The sequence below is a fragment of the Pyxicephalus adspersus genome, chromosome 1 (genome assembly GCF_032062135.1).
Source record: "Pyxicephalus adspersus chromosome 1, UCB_Pads_2.0, whole genome shotgun sequence".
Classification (NCBI taxonomy): Eukaryota; Metazoa; Chordata; class Amphibia; order Anura; family Pyxicephalidae; genus Pyxicephalus; species Pyxicephalus adspersus.
Genome location: NC_092858.1, coordinates 54,663,056 through 54,681,896, shown reverse-complemented (window position 1 = coordinate 54,681,896; position 18,841 = coordinate 54,663,056). Strand labels below are relative to the sequence as shown.

General features: G+C 36.2%; 1 protein-coding gene across 1 annotated transcript in view; it reads right to left on the bottom strand.

Moving 5' to 3' along the window:
• Positions 1 to 18,841, bottom strand: part of PIBF1 (progesterone immunomodulatory binding factor 1) — an 82,795-nt gene that overhangs the window by 33,013 nt on the left and 30,941 nt on the right. Inside the window, exons 11-13 of the mRNA XM_072400329.1 lie at positions 10,894 to 11,059; positions 9,523 to 9,673; positions 8,945 to 9,036 (exon numbers count right to left, since the gene is read on the bottom strand). Of these exons, the coding sequence (XP_072256430.1) occupies positions 8,945 to 9,036; positions 9,523 to 9,673; positions 10,894 to 11,059 (409 nt within the window). The remainder of the gene's footprint in view (positions 1 to 8,944; positions 9,037 to 9,522; positions 9,674 to 10,893; positions 11,060 to 18,841) is intronic.

The window sequence follows — 18,841 nt, the reverse complement described above, 5'->3', positions numbered from 1 at the left end:
AACTGCATGCTTGATTTCATCACCTAATCTGCCCATGAGGAATTACAGATAGAATCTGGTTGCTAGTGGCAATGCATATTCTACTTACTATATGAATGATGTTTATCACATGCAAAAATATTATTGATCTCTCTCACTATCTATCCATACATTCATACCCACACACATATACACGCACGATTTGATGCACAAGCTGGGTGCTGCAAACTAGCAATACTAACTAGTGCACCAGCGTGCTCCAAGATAAAACAAACTATGAGTTATCTCATTTTCCTTTTTTCATGATGGTTGAAACTTTGAGCAGGTCATAGGTCTGAAAACCCCAATTTTTTTTTACAATTTTTAGACATTATTTTAACTTTTGGGGTTTGGTTTTGCTCTTCTGGTGCTGCCTAAAAGCTTTCTAAAGAGGTTATACTAATTACAGACCTTGTCAAAGTCTATATTCATGCCCGACAACCCTCATACTTAAATACATGGGCCTTCTGATAGGTTGCTGAGGCACTGAGAATTAAATTGTAAGATGAAGTGCCTGGTCTTTTTTTTGAGGAAACTGAAACATTACAGATATGAGGAGAGTAAAATCCTGAGACATATGTTTTGTGTTGACATTTTTTTTTAACTGTCAGATACCTCCTGAAGATGTTAGTTCTTTGGTTTTTTTGCTCCCACAAATTTATTTGCACACTTACATATATTTGTAAGAATAAATAGCAGTGATCTACCAAGAACAATAACATTTCATATTCAATAGATCAGTGTTTCTCAAACAGGCTTCCATGGAGACCTAGGGCTCCCTGTCAGATTACTAGGGGTTCCTTGAGCAATTAGCCAATGTGTGAGGTCAGGTTTTTTCAGTTATCTGTAATGGTGACATTCTTCCCAAGGTCAGCAACGTAAAAAGGCATTCTTCCTACTGACCACTGTACTAATGTACCGTGAACTGTGAATATTGTAACTATAGCAGGGGTTCCCTAGGACCTGCAAATTATTTTAGGGTTCCCTCATGGTAAAAAAAATGGGAAACACTGCAATAGTGCACTATAACACAGCATAGAATGTATTGCTGAGGTAACCGCCTACAAGACTACACCTATTTTAAGGATACAGATTCAACATACTTCACTCATGCTTGAAGACTTTAAAATGCAAGTACACGTGAGAAAACCATTTTTAGACATTATTCTAGTTCTACTGAAATTATTACAATGACACAGACAGGCACTGAACACAAGGACGTTTATGGCTCATTTGCACATATTGTAAATATCCAGGTGTCCAGAGGAAACCACAGGAAAATGTTTCTTTTTTTAATGTAGAAGTGTGGTAAGTTTTAAAAATTCTAAAGTCATAGATTACTTTAATACAAAAACTAAAGAGGGCATATATATTTTTAGGAAAATACCTAATGTGTGGACAAATGTTTTACATTCTTTAAATGCCACTGTATGCAAGGGGATGTTCATTTTAGTAATCCAGTCACAATGAGGGATTTACACAAATGATTCTAACTTCTAGAGTATTTAGAAGGGTATAGAGGATTGAAGGCCCCCAGATTTATATACTAAAGGTCAACGTTTTGTGATATGTCATACACAGGGTTTATCAACAAAACAAGAAAATTTTGTGCACAGTGGAGTTATTGACAGCGATCAAGCAGAATTTAAGTGCCCAGGGTTACTGCATTGGGACAAAACAAAGGAATATAAAATCTACTCAGTGTTCAACTCAGACATTTTTCTAAGCTGGGTAGGAAGTAACTGTAGGTGGGTGTCAGCTCCTGTATTGTGACCCAACTCTTCAATAACCACCCAAATACAGCCGGGTGGTTACTGAAAAGTGCCAGATGGTGCACCTGGCTAAAAGAAACTGGGGAGAACCAGAAGCCTGGCACTGGAATAAATGTTTTAAATAAAAACACTGATTTGGTACTGGAAGCCAACCTGATTGACTCCCAGCAATGTCTCCTGGGCTAAATTAAATAAGTTCCGGGGGGGGGGGGGGGGATCTGTAGACAGTGGAAGTGAACTGATCCTGACTTAAAGTGGTAGTGTTATGTGCTATGGCCTGGAACGTAGTGCTAATGATTATTAATGGGTTACCAGCGATCTTTGTTATGGTCTTCACTACATGGCACAAGAAAAAGGACAATATGTGCATTATGGTCCATGTCTTAGACACCTGTTAGAAAGTATCTAGCCATGGCGAGAGGCTCAATTAGTCCAGACTTGGTTTCTTTGCAAGTGAATTCACAAAACCTTTACAGAACAAACAAAATTCACCACCATTATGAAGGTGTACAAAGCAAACTAAGAAAAGGGGCTTAAATGTAAACCATTATGTCAAGAAGTGAGCATTAAGCACAATGTGTATCTTCACTTCATTTGCTTTGAAAAGCTTAATAATGAATGGTAATGACAGGAGGTGAAATGTCAGGACAAGAAATTTACAACCAGAAAATCTTGTTTTGTTCTTTCAAGATGAGCCTTGAGTGAAATAAAAACATTACATTGATACCTTTCAAGTTTCATCAAGTCTGTGAAATTAAAGTTATTAAGACCAACCTGTTTTTAGTGTTCAGCCGTATAATGTAGGAAACAAGTGAAACATGTAAAGGGCAAAAACAAAAAAAACAATTATACTGCACCCTAAACTTACATATACCATAAGCAACTGTGAAAGTGGAATTAGATTTAATAAATATTATTTAAAACGATGGTCTATTGTGGGCATTTACAACATGTACTCAAAACTTTAAAGGTGAAAGTACACCTTCGATTAACTTTAGTTTTGTGACACACTGTATATCATAAACAACCACTTAACCATCTTATTTACCAGATCAAAAGCTAGTTTTTACCCTATTCCTCATTCATGTTTTAATCTTGGCTGATCAAATGCAGCCTCGTAGCAGCCATTTCTTTTGTTTATGCCCAGGGTGGATTTACTGGTGCTGAGAACTGCGCAATGTGTGGCAGGGTGACAACGCAAGCAAATAATATGGAAGGAGAAACAGAGCATTGTCACCCGATAACAGGAAGTGCCTGAATACAAATATTTATGGTAGGAACTATAAATATTTTAATAAATAGTATATATTTAAAATGAATAACAATACCATTTGCATCTACAAAAACATGTTAAAACTTCTGAGCTTTAGGTTTATACTTTAAAGGAGTTTTAGGTTTATACTTTAAAGGAGTAGATACACTGCATATACCGTATCTTGTTTTATAGTTCAAAGACAATCTTGCATGCATGGCAGACACATTTCCTTCTTGTTTAAATGAATATTAAAAAAGTTAAAGTTTAAACATACAGACTAGTGTTTCTAAGCTTCAGTGAAAAAGGTATAACTTTATAAATGGTATTGTTTAACAAGTACCTGTTAATATAGAGGAAGGTATCCCAAGTACCCTTAATATGGGTGGTTATTGCTGATATCACTAATTGTGTATAAATGGTTTCAAATAATCTCACATGGTTTGAAATAACTAAAATGCCTTGCTTAGATCTTTTAAATATAATTAATTTACTTGATAAAATCTTAATGTGTATCTGAACCCAAAAAAAAACATAATTTATAACATATGGAGATGTTTTTTTTCCCCAGACTTTCATTTCCTTTTTTTTAACCAGGAAAACCTGCAAACTACATTAAAAAAAAGAAAACCAATGCACCGCACCCACCACAAGTAAGTAAGTTGCAATACACAAGCTTTTAGTTGTTGGGTTTAGCCATACTAAAACTGTAAAGATGACTCTACTTTACCAAGCATAAGTATCCCCAGACCCTACCAAGTTATAACCCTTGGGGTTTTATTAGTTGAGCAACTGAGATAGAGATACTGTAAGATTAGACATATTTACTAATGTGGTTGCACCATTTTATTTTAAAAATACATCTTACAGCTGTAAAATATAAATAATATAAATGTATAAATAAATAGCAATCTAAAATGACATATTGCCTTTTATGATGTGTTACAAAGTTGACTAATGCTACTTATTTTTTTTTTACCAAAAACGTCTTTGTGCGAAGCCAAGAGGTTTTTGTTCAAACTTAATAACTGGGTCTTGAAAACAAGGTAAATTATTGAACGTTATATCCATCAGCTATAGTTCAGGCATGTCAATGTGCCCCTTTTCTCTAAGAAAGGAACCCCTAATCACCCTAGACTAAAAGGTACAAAGCTACAAGGGTGGGCTGGGTGAAAAAGTTGGCATTCACTCTCTATAAGAGACCTAAAGAAAGATTTACCTAAGTATAAAGTGCACAGGGTTATGCTCAAATCAGGAGCCAAAGTTCTGCACGGTGAGGGCTCTAAGGGTCTGCTAACAACTTGATAGCATAGAAGAGTGCTTGGTTATCAGTAGAACAAGAAATAAGGTATAAAACCCCTTTTGTTAACACTGCCAAATTCCAATAAACCCCTAAAAATTAAATATCTTCCTTACCAATCCTTCTTTCCTATAGAAACCTTGACAATCCAGAGTTAAATTGCAAAGTTTCATAAATATCTGGATCTTTTATTCAATTATTTTGTATTAATTAACTGACTGCCTACAAATAACGGCTACCCTAGAAACTTTTCAATTGCATGGGCATTTTTCAGGAAGTGTTCTTGCCACAAATGCTAGCAAGGAAGCTACCTTTAGTTCTTATTTTATTCTTGGCTAATATAGTTTGTATGTAATCAGAACGAATGCACTATAATTGGCAAGTACTATAAAAGTTTGCGACTTTGCCAGTAAAGGAGTCATTGAAACATCTTTTAGGGAAATCGTACAAGATTTTTCATCACATTGTGGTTATTTGTAATGCTACAACAATATTAAAATGATTGGAATTCATGATATTTCAAATTAATTTTTGTTGGGTCTGACAATCCTATTATTTGGACTGGTTTATGGCCTCCTCCTATTATATATTGAAGATAAGTAGACATTTTTTTATTACCATAAAATGCTCCCTTTAAAAAAAAATAAATTGACCAACTTAAGGCTAAAAGATCACATAACACATGTACAAATAACAATTTTGTCCCTGAAAATTTCCTGTCTGCAACCTTTTGTGTCTGCTCATTCTAAGCTTACTTCAGATAAAATCATTCATGACTTTTGTTTGCTGATACTAGACCAATAAGTTGCTTACAATTATTAGTTCACATTTCGCAGCAGTTTCTTCAAACATTGGCAAAGAGAAGGGCTGCTTAAGGGTACATCTACATACAATATTAAGGAGATGTGAGCATGGTGACTATTGTCAACAAGGGACGGTCAATTGAACATGTTAAAAAAAAAAACACATCCACGTAGCTAACATAACCCATCAATAAGCCAACACTCAGTTTTATATCCTAATACAAAGCAAGTTATATCGGTTACAGAGAACACGTCAGCACTTCACAAAAAGACTCTACCTGCACAACCCTCCCAAGACTATGGACAGCTTTAAAAAAAGTATTGTTATGGGTTTATATACATAAATACTATTATTAGAAAACAGTATTTATATAACACAAACATATTACGCATCCCTGTACAATAAATATGGGGGAGCAAATGACAGATACAGACACATGAGGAGAGGACCCTGCTTAGAAGGGAATTTAGTTTTATGTTACCAATTTCTTGATAAAAAGAGTAGAAAACATAAAAATAGAAAAAGTGGAAAAAAAATGAATAAAATTAGTTATTTGTAAGCTACGAGTGCCCGGATAGCATGCTCATGAGGAGCTCTACATGGCAAAGCTGCCACTACTCAAGCACAGGGCAGTGCCTGAACGCCACTTAAACATAAAATGTCCTTATTACTATAACAACACACATTTTCCATTCATTTAGGGCAGGGGTGTCCAAACTTTCTGCAAAGAGGGCCAGATTTGGTGAGGTGAAAATGTGTGGGGGGCCCACCATTCAGCATGTACTCAGGGTTAGTGTGGGTGTGGTCTGCGCTGGTCCCACACAGCACACACTAAGCAGGGTGATGTGAGGGATTCCCTGTGCATGAAGTGTCAGTGCCAGCTCGGCGCAGGGCACGTTGTTGGAATCAGAGTGGGCGTGTTCCGTGCTGGTTCCGCACAGCACACTCCTACTATAATGACGTAGGGGATTCCCTGTGCACACATGGGGACTCCCATCCTGACGATTATGCCTGCCGAGTAGCAGGCTGATAATTGCAAGGTGGTTGATCAACTCTAATGAAAAATAAAATAGCTTTTTTTTGTATGTGTGTATTTTTATACTGTGGTCAACAGTGCTGGCGGGCAGCATTTTATTGATTTCATGTCAGAGGCTGCGGGCCGGTGGAAATCTGAACGCGGGCTGCAAGTGGCCCCCGGGTCGGACTTTGGACATGCCTGATTTAGGGGTTACCTTACTTGCATCTGCATCTAATGTCACTGTAATGTTATTTTTTGGTGTCAAAACTCAAAAAAAGCTCTGGGTGTCTTGGATAGGCATGCCGACAAGTTAGTATTGCTTAGAATATAGGAGACTTAACCGGGGAACCCATTCATTCATACACAGACCTATGTTAGGTAAGATAAGATCAGCTAAACAACCACTTTCAAACATTTCACTATTGAGTGGACATCCATCTTTTTAAATAGGATTACAAAACTACCTGTAGAGAACAAACACAACGAGGTTATAGAGCGTGTGTTCTGTGAGGAATGCTACACGGCACCACGCATTAATAAATTCTGAATTAGCAGAACAAAAACTGATGATGGACATATGGAGAAGATGATAGGCAATGAGGCTGGAAAGGTCTAGTAAAAACAGTAAAACCAGTATGGCTGCAACAGAGCAAACATACTAAAAGTTACATGTTTTTAAATGACAAGTTCTTTAATGCTGCAATGTGGTTGTGCAAGGCACGAAATGGATTGGGAAACATATAAAATATATGTACAAAGACTGTTCTGTATTTTTCCATTTGTATGAGTCAGAATCAGGTTTGTGATGAGAGAAATGTTAGAATGTATCTTCTGAAATGGCACATTTTATTCTCTTTGGAAAACATGCTAAAAATGTAGAATTGTTTCACTACACAGCATAAGAAAATCATACCCTTATACTTTAAACAGTAAGGGAATAGGAGCAATATGGGAGGCATCTCCCAAATGACCCAGATATAATTACCAGTAAATATATTCTGCAGAAATACTAATCGCCTACTGGTGTGGCTAGTGGTTGAGACCCTGCCACCATATACATGTCATCTATATATGATCTATAACAATTTAAACTGGATCATGATGAAATGATTAACTTACATGTAAATAACACTTTGCATATCTTCTATAAGACATGGCTGCACTATATGTCATAACTTGTTTTTGTCCTGCAGCAGTAATTTCACCACTTATTTGGTGGTTTATTTATGGGTTTTTTTCTGTATGTCTGGTAATGCTCTCCTACAACTCTGATAAATAGGTGTTATAGGTTTCAGTTGCTGCTGCATATGGTAAGGCAGCAGAGGCTCATTGTAACATTGGCCAAATCACATCTTCTATGAATGTTTATTTTTTGGAATGTTTCTATCAGCAACTTAGGCTACGTACACACGTCAGATGATTCTTGTCCGATAATCGCCTCCGGGCTGATATCAGAGGAGAATATGGCGTGTGTACATTGCTCGTGGTCCATCCTGGTGGATCCACGGAGGAAGAACGACAGACGACGAACGAATGTAATGAAAGTGATGGGGAGGCGTTCTCCCACTCCCCTCTCAATAGAGGTGAATGATGCTGTATAAACAGCGCTTGTTCCTGAATCCTGCATTCTTTTGTCATTGGAAAAGATCATAAAAGAGTAGCCCAAGACTTTGTAAGATCTCATCATTTGACTTCTTTGTGATATCTAAAGCATGTATGGGCATTTGGAAAGGCCTGATAACAGAAAAAAACACTCCTCACTATCTTTCTTTGGATACATTTTTTTTTGTGTTTTACTAGATTGTTATACTGTTCATGTTGATCAATAACCCAGCTGACCTAATTTACTTTTTCTGAAACCCAGGCTAGATGGAGAAAGCCTGAGTTAGTCAGTTAATTCAGAATCGGTTTTAAAACCGTCACCATCCTGAGAAATATCATAAAGCCTTTACTGGCACTATTTACACAAGAAGGAAAATATAAAAATTGAGAGTTGAGCCGCATTGCTGAACAAATACAATAAACCACTGTTCATTTGTGCATGTTGGCTGTTATTTGTCATTAAAATACAGACAGACAAAGCAACCATTCAGATATTGACTTTGTTATTGCAGGTCAAACAAACTTGATGAATAGGAGGACAAGGAGCATCCCTCCAGTGCCACTCTGCTTTTCTTCAAGATGGAAAAAATGTTGTTTATAAGACATATCTATTTTCCTAGTGCACACTGATTTCTGTGAGGCTGCAATTAAAAGTTATACCTGAACACACTAAATGTTACATGGTCCCACTTTACCTGGAAATGTTTGGTCAATTAATAAACAACGCTATCACCATTGCAAATGAATAAATAATAAAGGAATAATATTGGTAACACAACCTGTTTTTTTTTCAGTTTTTCTTTCAGTTATTGTACATAAAGCTTGTACGTAATATGTAATAATTTACACTAGTAATGTGACTAATCTGTGTGTAGGTTAACTAACGAGATCAGATCAAGAGCCAATAACACTGCCTCTCATTACAGCTCTTTTCAAACACTGGTTCCAATGAAGGATAGGACCCACCTATTCAAAATAAAGCTATCTTCATTGAAATCCAGAAATTTGCCATGATTTTCACTAAAAAGTTTGTAATAATCAGACTACTTCTATTTTAATTTTGGCACTCAAAACCATGCCATCCTTTGGCACCAATAAAAACCATCAGAATGTTCCAACCAGCTAGTGTACTTTTTTTGCCTTTTAACTGGAGGAAGAAGATATGTGTCTTTCTTTTACCTCTGTTTTAATCTCCGTTTAGCTGTAGTAGGGATGTTGGCTCCATACCCGTAGGAATAAAGAACTCTCTCAGCTTCAACATCATCTTCCACTGTAAGAGAACACAGTTACCTACCATTACAAACTATACAACTATAATATCAATTATATAAAGGCACATTGACAAAGAAATATACATAGTGAATTTGAAATAGTAAATATTAGGCATAACATAGGACAGGCAGCCATAAGTATCATTATGAGCCATCATCTTGATAGCACTGGGATCCAGTAATTTTTGTAATGCGTGTCATTTAATAGAATGAATGCAATTCCCATCTTTTTTTTTTCGTACCGAGATTTGAAGGTTTATGCAGGTATGCAAAGATCCTTAAAAAATAGAAAGTCTCTGTCAGCTAAATTGAAGGATTCTAATAGTGGCAAATGCTTGTTTTCATTACCTAGTTTAGATCTGAGGGGGAAAAAAGGTGTCATATCTGTCACTAAATTAAGGAGGATCAGGGTTTTTTATAGCCACTATAAATTGAATTTCTTTTTAATCTACAGGCACAGACAATAAGGAAGAACCTATGCTTACTCTGAGCAGATTGCATTATGACATCATCAAGTTCTTGTTCCAACTTTTCATATGTTTCTAGTCTTGTGCGATGTTCTGTGTTCTGTGCTTGAAGCTCAGTGATTCTCTTTTCTGAAGACGCTTGGAGGGCATAGAATTCTTTAGTTAAAACCTAAAAGAAAGGGCAACAAAAAGACTTAGAACACAAAAAAACAAAAACAAAAAAAAAAAACAAGATTAACATTTTACTGTGTATGGGCAGCTAAACTTGACTGTGTATTAAAGTGTTATGCAAACCCCACCTGTTTTAAAAAGGTTTGATTATCTTTGGTTCTATGTCTGAGAATTTAATCAAACACAGACTATATTAACTAATAATTTTGTACAATTCCATATGCAAAACAATTTTACTGTCCAACAGGCAATATTATTATGAGTACCGAGGGGGTTATAAAACTTGATAATCTCCTAGTAGGGCAATCAAATCACTGTATTTCTGCCTTTTGCAACATTTTTAACATGCGGGAACACTTAAAATAACTTTCAGGTCTTCAGGGAAGCCCTGCTATAATTACAATATACACAGCTCACAGTATATTAGTGTGGTGGTCAGTGGGAAGAATGTCACCCTTACAGATCATTGGGGGTCACCTAAACTAACCTGAGAGTTACAAATAGCTCATTGCTCAAGGAACCCATAGCAACCCCTATTGAGAAACACCAAATGATTTGCTACCATGAATACTGTGAATACTGTCAATAGAACTTTAAGTGATTGTGCTGGCAGCCGAAATATATAAAAAAAGGGGAAATCTTCCAATGGTTGCTGTGATGACAAGATGGGATGCCTTTCATTTTGGAGAGGAAAACAAAACACTTTATAAGTTGTTTTAACCACTTCACACTCTAAACTAAATTGATAAAATGATTTTTTTAAATCTTAGTCATTGACCGTAATAAAATTGGTGTCCCCACAGCTGGTAAAGTTGGTTAAAATGTGCTAAACCTCTGAAAGTTATTTTGATATGTTATGTTGAAACATACACTTGCTTGTTTTTAAACATCTGGAATATATTTGTGCATTATGTCAGCATAATTGTTTAGATAAAGCGGTGATAAAACATGAAAGCAGGTGATGAGCAAGGAGGTAAAACAAGGACATTGAAAGAACGGCAATACTTTGTGATAATTAAATAGGGAAGCTGAAGAATTGTCCCATGTCCCAGAACGTCAAAGATTATCATGTCATCAAGCTGCAAGAATGATAGGTGTTGAAATAATGGAATGCATGTAGTATGCAAGTACTGAATGATAAATGAAATACAGATATATTTAAATGTACATCTCAAAAATCACCAAATGTACAATCTAATATTATCACTTATTCTGTACCTCTAGCTTCTTCTGATATTTCTCACATTCAAGCTGACACTTCTGAAGGTTTTCTGTGGTCTCGCCCAAAACCATGTGAGCTCGTTCTGCCTCAAAAGATTTAAGCTTTGCTTGATGAAGAAGCTCCGATACTTTGCTCTCTGTACCCAGCTGTAACTGTCTGTACCTGAAATAACAAAAAATTTGAAGTCAACAATCCGCATCTGAGCTTTCAAAAGAGAGCATAAAACCACAGTCACATATGCATATTTACAACACAGGCAGAAACCAGTAAACGATCAATGTTGGGTGCTGTGGAGTGACTTACAAAGACAGCATAGTGTTCAAGTGCAATGCTTTTCATGATAAAGGAACATTGTAGAGTTGATGTTGAGTGTTAACAATTAGTACTATTTGCTAAATTAAAATGGTTAAATGCTGCAGAACTGATTTATTTTTTTTTCTTTATGCATCACAAAAAGATTTTGTTTTAAAACCTTCCAATCAAAATAGATAAATAGACAAACAAGAGGAAATGATTCTTATGGAATCAATTATTTTATATTCATCAAAGTAAATGTTTCAAACTGTTTAGAAAAGATTTGTTGTTTATACTTATAAAATCAAATACTTTGTTTTCACATTGTTATTTAAAAACATTTCCAAGAAACTGATTTCACCTTGTCATGAAAGATTTCTGTTAATTGGTGTCAAAACATAAAATTTAATATAATGTAATGCAATGATCCATGACAACAAAACATGAAAACTCCCCTGGTGTTATTATTATTAATAAACAGGATTTATATAGCGCCAACATATTACGCAGCGCTGTACATTAAATAGGGATTGCAAATGACAGACTAATACAGATAGTGATACAGGAAGAGAGGACGTTGCCCCGAAGAGCTTACAGTCTGTGTGCTTATATATATATATATGTACTATATTGGGAACAGTACATGTCTTAATGTGCAGAGAGAGAATCATAATGCTACCTTGTAATGCACATACACTGTGTGCAAACTCCCCCCCCCCCACGCTGTGTAGACTTTTAAAAGAAAAAAGCCAAACAATACATACAAAGATTAGCACATGGACTGCATTGGTAAGGCTACATACACACAATGCAATGGTTGGAAGTGAAGGGGGAGAGAGAGCACAGTGGGGTGCCGTTCTGTCGTTCTACCCCTCCCCTCTGCATACAGCAGAACAGTGCTGTATGTACAGCACTCGTTCATGCATCATGCAGTCGTTAGCCATCGGAAAGGATCGTAAAAGATCCTTTCCAACGACAATTATTGCATGCATGTATGTAGCTTTAGGCTCTGACAGATAATAATGGTTCCAGGCTGCACACAGCTGCCTTCCTATACACTTTGAATGAACAGACATTGAACGTTGGAGAGGAATTCCCAGACGTATGCAGGATATTGTTAATTAACCCATAACCCGTAATAAATACATTTTTTTTTAAATTTCATTCTTTGTACACAAAAACCACTAAAGTGAATAAAAACTGCAAAACTGACAACCATTCTACATTAAAAGCTACCTGTTTATTTACCTCGGGAGGAAAGGGTGTCGCTGAATACAGGGCTCTAGGTTGGACCGGGCAGGGGTTTGGAGACAGATTTCTATGCTCACTGTTTAAATATGTGATTTTCATCTAAAGCCTGTAGCAGGGGAGCTGAATTTGAATCAACTGCATTAAAACTATAGTAAACTATGTGTGAGAATGGAGGGGTCTTATTTATAAAGCAGTGAATTTTATATTCCCTGAAACATTCTTTGGTGGTGGATCTTCCAGGTCCATGTATTTCAATAGCAGTAACGGATTCTCTACCAGGTAATATTTCAAGGAATGTCAGATACACTGCTTTATAAATAAGTGTCTTTTTATTTATTTTCCTAAGTCACCTATATACTATGGGTACTAAAAATGTGAACATTTGATATTCTACAAAAAGGATAAAATTAGCAAAATGGAAACAATGGACACATTTACTTCAGAGCAAAAATATTTGAAAGATAGCCACATGCAAAGGTTACTTTGTTACATATATGCCAAATATGTCTTTAGTAACCTACAGTTTGGTCCATAAATATTTGGACAGAGACAACTTTTTTCTTATTTTGGTACTGTATATTACCACAATTAACTTTAAATGAAACAACTCAGATGCAGTTCACTGCAGACTTTCAGCTTTAATTCAGTGGGTAAAAATGTGAAGAACTAAAGCCTTTTTTTTTTAACAGAATCACTTCATTTCAGGTGCTCGAAAGTAATTGGACAAATTAAAAGCTGAAAATAAAATGTTCCATTTCTAATACTTGGTTGAAAACCCTTTGCTGGTAATGACAGCCTGTAGTCTTGAACTCATGGACATCACCAGATGCTGGGTTTCCTCCTTTTTAAGGAGGCCAGGCCTTTACTGCAGCGGCTTTCAGTTGCTGTTTGTGGGCCTTTCTGTACGAAGTTTAGTCTTGAACAAGTGAAATGCTTGCTCAATTGGGTTCACATCAGGTGACTGACTTGGCCATTCAAGAATTTTCCACTTCTTTGCTTTAATAAACTCCTGGGTTGCTTTGGCTGTATGTTTTGGGTCATTGTCCATCTGTATTATGAAACGCCTCCCAATCAATGTAACTGCATTTAGCTGGATTTGAGCAGTCAGTAGGTGTTTGAGCAGACAGGTGTTTTTGAGCAAAGTCTAATCTAGTCTTTCTATTCTTAAAGCTTATGAGTGGCTTGCACCTTGTAGTGCACTCTCTGTATTTACTTTCATGCAGACTTCTCTTTATGGTAGACTTGGATATCAATACGCCTACTTCCTGGAGAGTGTTGTTCATCCACCACGGTTGTCTTCCGTGGACGTCCAGGTCTTTTGGCATTGCTGAGTTCACCAGTGCTTTGTTTTTTTCTCATGATGTACCATCCTGTAGAATTTGTCAATCCTAATATTGTAGCGATTTCTCGGATGGGTTTTTTCTGTTTTTGCAGCATAAGGATGGCTTGTTTCACCTGCATGGAGAGCTCCTTTAAACCACATGTTGTCTGTTCACAGCAAAATATTCCACATACAAGCACAGCCCTTCCCTCAAATCTACTCCTTTTATCTGCTTAATTGATAATTACATAACAAAGGAATTGCCCACACCAGCCCATGAAATAGCCTTTGAGTAAATTGTCCAATTACTTTTGAGCCCCTGAAATGAAGTGATTGTGTAAAAAAAAAAAAGGCTTTAGTTCCTCATATTTTTATGCAATCTTTTTGTTCAACCCACTGAATTAAAGCTCAATCAGAGTTGTTTCATTTAAAATTAATTGTGGTAATTTACAGAACCAAAATTAGATTAGATTTGCAACTTTGCAACCTAAGCCATGCTGCCATGTTCTTTTTGAAAGAGTAGATTGCTTTTTCCTTGCACCCCTTCCAAACAAGTCATACATATCCAGTCTTTTACTAATGGTACGGTCATTACCTTTTAACATGCTAACTGAGGCCCACAGAGTCTGTGAAAAAGCTCTTGGATGTTTTGCAATTTCTCTGTCCTTGGGATGATTTTGCTGGGATTATAACTACTGAGAAGACTGGTAGCTGTTTTAAATGTTACTACTTGTAAATTACCTTTCTCACTAGAATGAAGGACTTTAAATTGTTTGGGAAAGGCCTTAAAACCCTTTCCAGATTGATGAGCACTACTTATTGAAGTAGTAAATAATGACATGGTATAATGTACTTGCTAGTGACCAGATGATTTTTTATGTCTTGATACGAAAACTTAAAAGCTTAATTTAATAACAAGCTGCTTCTAACACATTTACCAAACAATGCGAAAAAGTTACTGCGATGTACCAACTGACACCCCACTAACCTGCTAAAAAAAACTTGCTCAAAAATAAACAAACAAGTCTGGCTGACTTAGCAGAGATGTACCAACTGTTACCCCACTAACCTTCAGCTTTGAAACCTTGCTAGAAAATATGCACTAGAAAAACTAGATACCACATAAAAACCTTAGAAATAGGAGAAACATGCCAGCTCATCATTGGCCTCAAAGTAGCTTTGAATTTGCCTAAATAAAATGCAAAGGGAATAATTTGTCAAAACTACATCCCAAAAGGCGATAATTTTACACCCTTACAATAAGTACTAAAACCTATTTTTCTCACTTTGAACAAACTTTGTTTGATAAAATGCAGCCTAATATGTTATTATACAACTACCGGTACATGTATATGTGGTGTATTAAGCCAAGGAAAATCAACAAAAGGACAAAAGTGTGCAATACAAATAAAACAACAACTGAAATACTCAATTACATTCATTCTTTTTTCAACACAAGCCTTGGAAAAAAAGCTCAAACACACAGTTACAATTACATACAACCGTGGAGGAAAAAAAAGGTGCAAGGACCCTTGATATTGAGTGTTTAATATTCAGTAGCTCCAGCAAAAGGAAATTAAATTTTCACAGCCAGATAAACGGCTGACAGCTAGCGGAACACCTTGTAAATGAAAACCATTTAGGGGTCTTGTGCACGTGTGTCAGACTACAAACCAAGTCACCAACAAGCAAAATAAAGCACATTTATGGGTACTTTTCCCATTTATAGAGTAAGGAAACATAATCCAAATACAGTAGTGCAGTGCAATGAACCACAAAAACAACAAATCTAAATGAGTGGGCCCTCCATCCAATCTAAATCAAACTTCTTTAAAATTTGCTCCCAGACTATATTAAAGGGAAAAGTACAAAACTCATGTACCAAAGCATTCAAAGCAGAGAGAAAAAGAAACAGCCAAATACATATATGTGAACTACCTCATCTTCCCAAGGCCATTCTGTCCATTTAGGACTAAGAATTTTACAACTCTACCAGGCTATGACACCATATTGACCTGCCTTTTCTCTGCTGCAGCTAAGCAATAGAGTTAGGTCTGCTTTCTGTATACAGTCTGTGACTGGAATGCAAATGAGCAGCAGCAGTTCATTTTTTTTGTTTAAAAGTTTCTTTTTAGACTCGGTGCATGCAGCATGTTCCCTCTTTTTTCCAATCTGTGATCCACAGTTCAAGTCATTACAAGCAACTGAAATCCAACTATATACTGTATCAGACTTGAGCAGTTTAATGCTTATATGTGTGCGTTGCCTTTTTTTGTACCCCAATACTTACCCTTTTAGCTGTAAAAAACCCTCTGCAATACTGCTGACATCCTAAGATTTTATACATTTTCTTGGTATATCAAGCTGTAAGCACTGAAAGAGCCAAAGAGTGTGCACATACTAGAGTAACAACCTCTTCTGGAAATCTAGAATGTGACTGAAGTTAACCTAAGACTGAGCATGTTTCATAAAGAAGCCAATGTGGGCTTAAATTCACTGGCATTTCCTGAATACTGAAATGCTAATTTCAGGAGAAATTACCAATAATAAAAAAGATTTTTACTTACATAAGATAAGAATTACCACAAGCAGCAAAATGTATTATAATGGGAATCAATGGTTTGCAACTGTGAGGACATTGACTTGGCATGAGAAGCCAAAACTGAAGGGCAGCCTTGTAGTAATGTATTTCTACCACAGCTGCTTGCTGGCATTATCATTGGACATTTGAGAAGGCAGTTTAAAACCGCCGTGAAATTCAAAGGAAAGACTTGTATCAGGTTATAAAAGCCAGGATTCTACAAAAATGCATGGACAGAATCAATTTTGTTGTCATCTCTGGGGGTAAAAATATATTCACAAGTTCTAGGATGATACAAAAAGCTGAAATTCGCAAACCAATGTAATAATAAGAGCAATCAGTCACTTAGATTAAGGAAGATAAACAATATTGGGAGAGCAGTCATGAAGAACTGGAACATATTTCTCAAGTGACAGATCACTGAAACAATCTAAATGTGTTTTGAGTCATTGCACGGACACCTTTTTAGGGAAACTTGTGTGCATGCAATGTGACTAAGGTTAACCTAAGCAAATCCAAAAGAAAACAAACATTTTTCCAACACAATGTGTGTGATTTATCAAAGTTCTCCAAGGCTGGATAGGATACACTTTCATCAGTGAAGCTGGGGATTTCAGCAAACCGGGAATGGATTTCCTCAAATACATTTGCTATTTGCTAGCGAATGTTTTGAATCCTGGACTCCAGATTCATTCCAGGTATGCTGGATCACCCAGCTCACTCATGAAAGTATATCCTCCCCAGCGTTGGAGAGCTTTAATAAATCAGGCCCAATGTATTTTACTCAGTGCATTTTTGTTTTCTATATGTCAAACTCAACTACATTTGAAAGTTCCGTTATTAGGGATGTGATTGACAGGGAATTTTAATCTATGACAATAGTTCTAAATGTGGGTGCAAAGTCAAATGTAAGTTCACTCGATGTACTACTGAATATTGTGAAAGATGCCATTCCAAAGATCAAAACTTTGCTTGCTGTGTGCCCTGTTAAAGTTGTATACAATGAATGCAAATATCTGGTGCAGGTTATGGCTATTAAATCAGAAAAAAAACAGGTACTCTTAATATTTCATAAATGTAATTTAGCAAATTATTAAATCCCACAGTCGACTTGACTTAATAATCATGGCCGATAAAACACAAAAACAATGTCTATGAAAACTGAAACAAACAAAAGGCAAGGTATTGACCAAGACGAAGAGATTCTATGCCTCTTCTATGTGTTACAAAATTAAAGTTTATTCCTGACTGGCGGCTATATATAATAACTACAATTTTTCGATGATCATCACGGCTGTCGGCTCAGAGCTATACAAGCAGTTTAACTTCAGTAAATCTCCAGTATATTCAGCCTAAGTAGGACTTCTTTAATTAGCACAAGCACAATTTAATTTAGCACATTTCTGAAACATGATAGCGTTCTTTCCTGTATTTCTATTGATAACGCATACCAACCCAATATATCTAATACACTTGTTAAGAAAAACATGGGAATAATCTGTCATGTGTCACATACTCTATATATAAATAAGGAATTTCAAGCTGTTTGCTCCTAACAGTGTGTTCCTAGCGTCATAGCAGTTCCCTTTGTGAAGAGGCTGTATTTTCTGCTCTGCTATCACTTTACATGATGCGTGGGCTTAGGAATTACAACCACTGCATTTTTTGATAAAGCCATATATTTATACAAAATAATTACCAGTGTCTATTTAAAAGAAATAGACAGTTAGCGAGGTCTTTAAACCTATAAATTTAGGAGCACTTTTTTAAATGCCGTTGGTATTACAGAAATGCATATGACCAGATGCTAATAAGAAAACTATTGTATTGCACTGAAGCTGCTGCCTAAATGACCGGACAATTCTCCCTATTTCAGCTGTAATATAGCATCTGTCGTTCTTGGCTTAGCACAGCACAGTTGAATGAATGCGAGCAATCCTTCTTTGCTTGGTTAAAGTACGCTGAGCATGCTCAACAACTGTACCAAGGATCTACAAGCATCTCAAACATGTCTTTAGTACGACGCAGCACATCTTTTCCATAGCATGATCAAATAAGGCAAAGGAATGAAATAATTAGGGTTACTCTATTGAATACCACAAGCAAGAATCAACAAACACACCGAAAGATTACCATGTCAACTGACTAAATGTTGTTTTTTGCCCTATAGCAATCAATACTCAAATTCGGAACCCTTCCTCCATGGACAACTTTTCTTTTACAAGAACAATTACAAAGAAGCATGGAGCAGATAATATTGCATTTTTCTGTAGTTTGTAATTCAAGCATTTAGAGCAGATTTTGGAGACATGTCTAACACAGTCTGATACATTTCAATAGTAATTATACTATAGATAACATAAAACAAATACACACAAAGCACACAAATACCCTTCCCTGTGACCCAGTCATGTGTTGAATTTTTATCTCTAATTTTCTTGCTATTGTGCTGGCATCTCGGGTTCTTATATCTTAAATTCTTCTGCCAGGTTGTTAA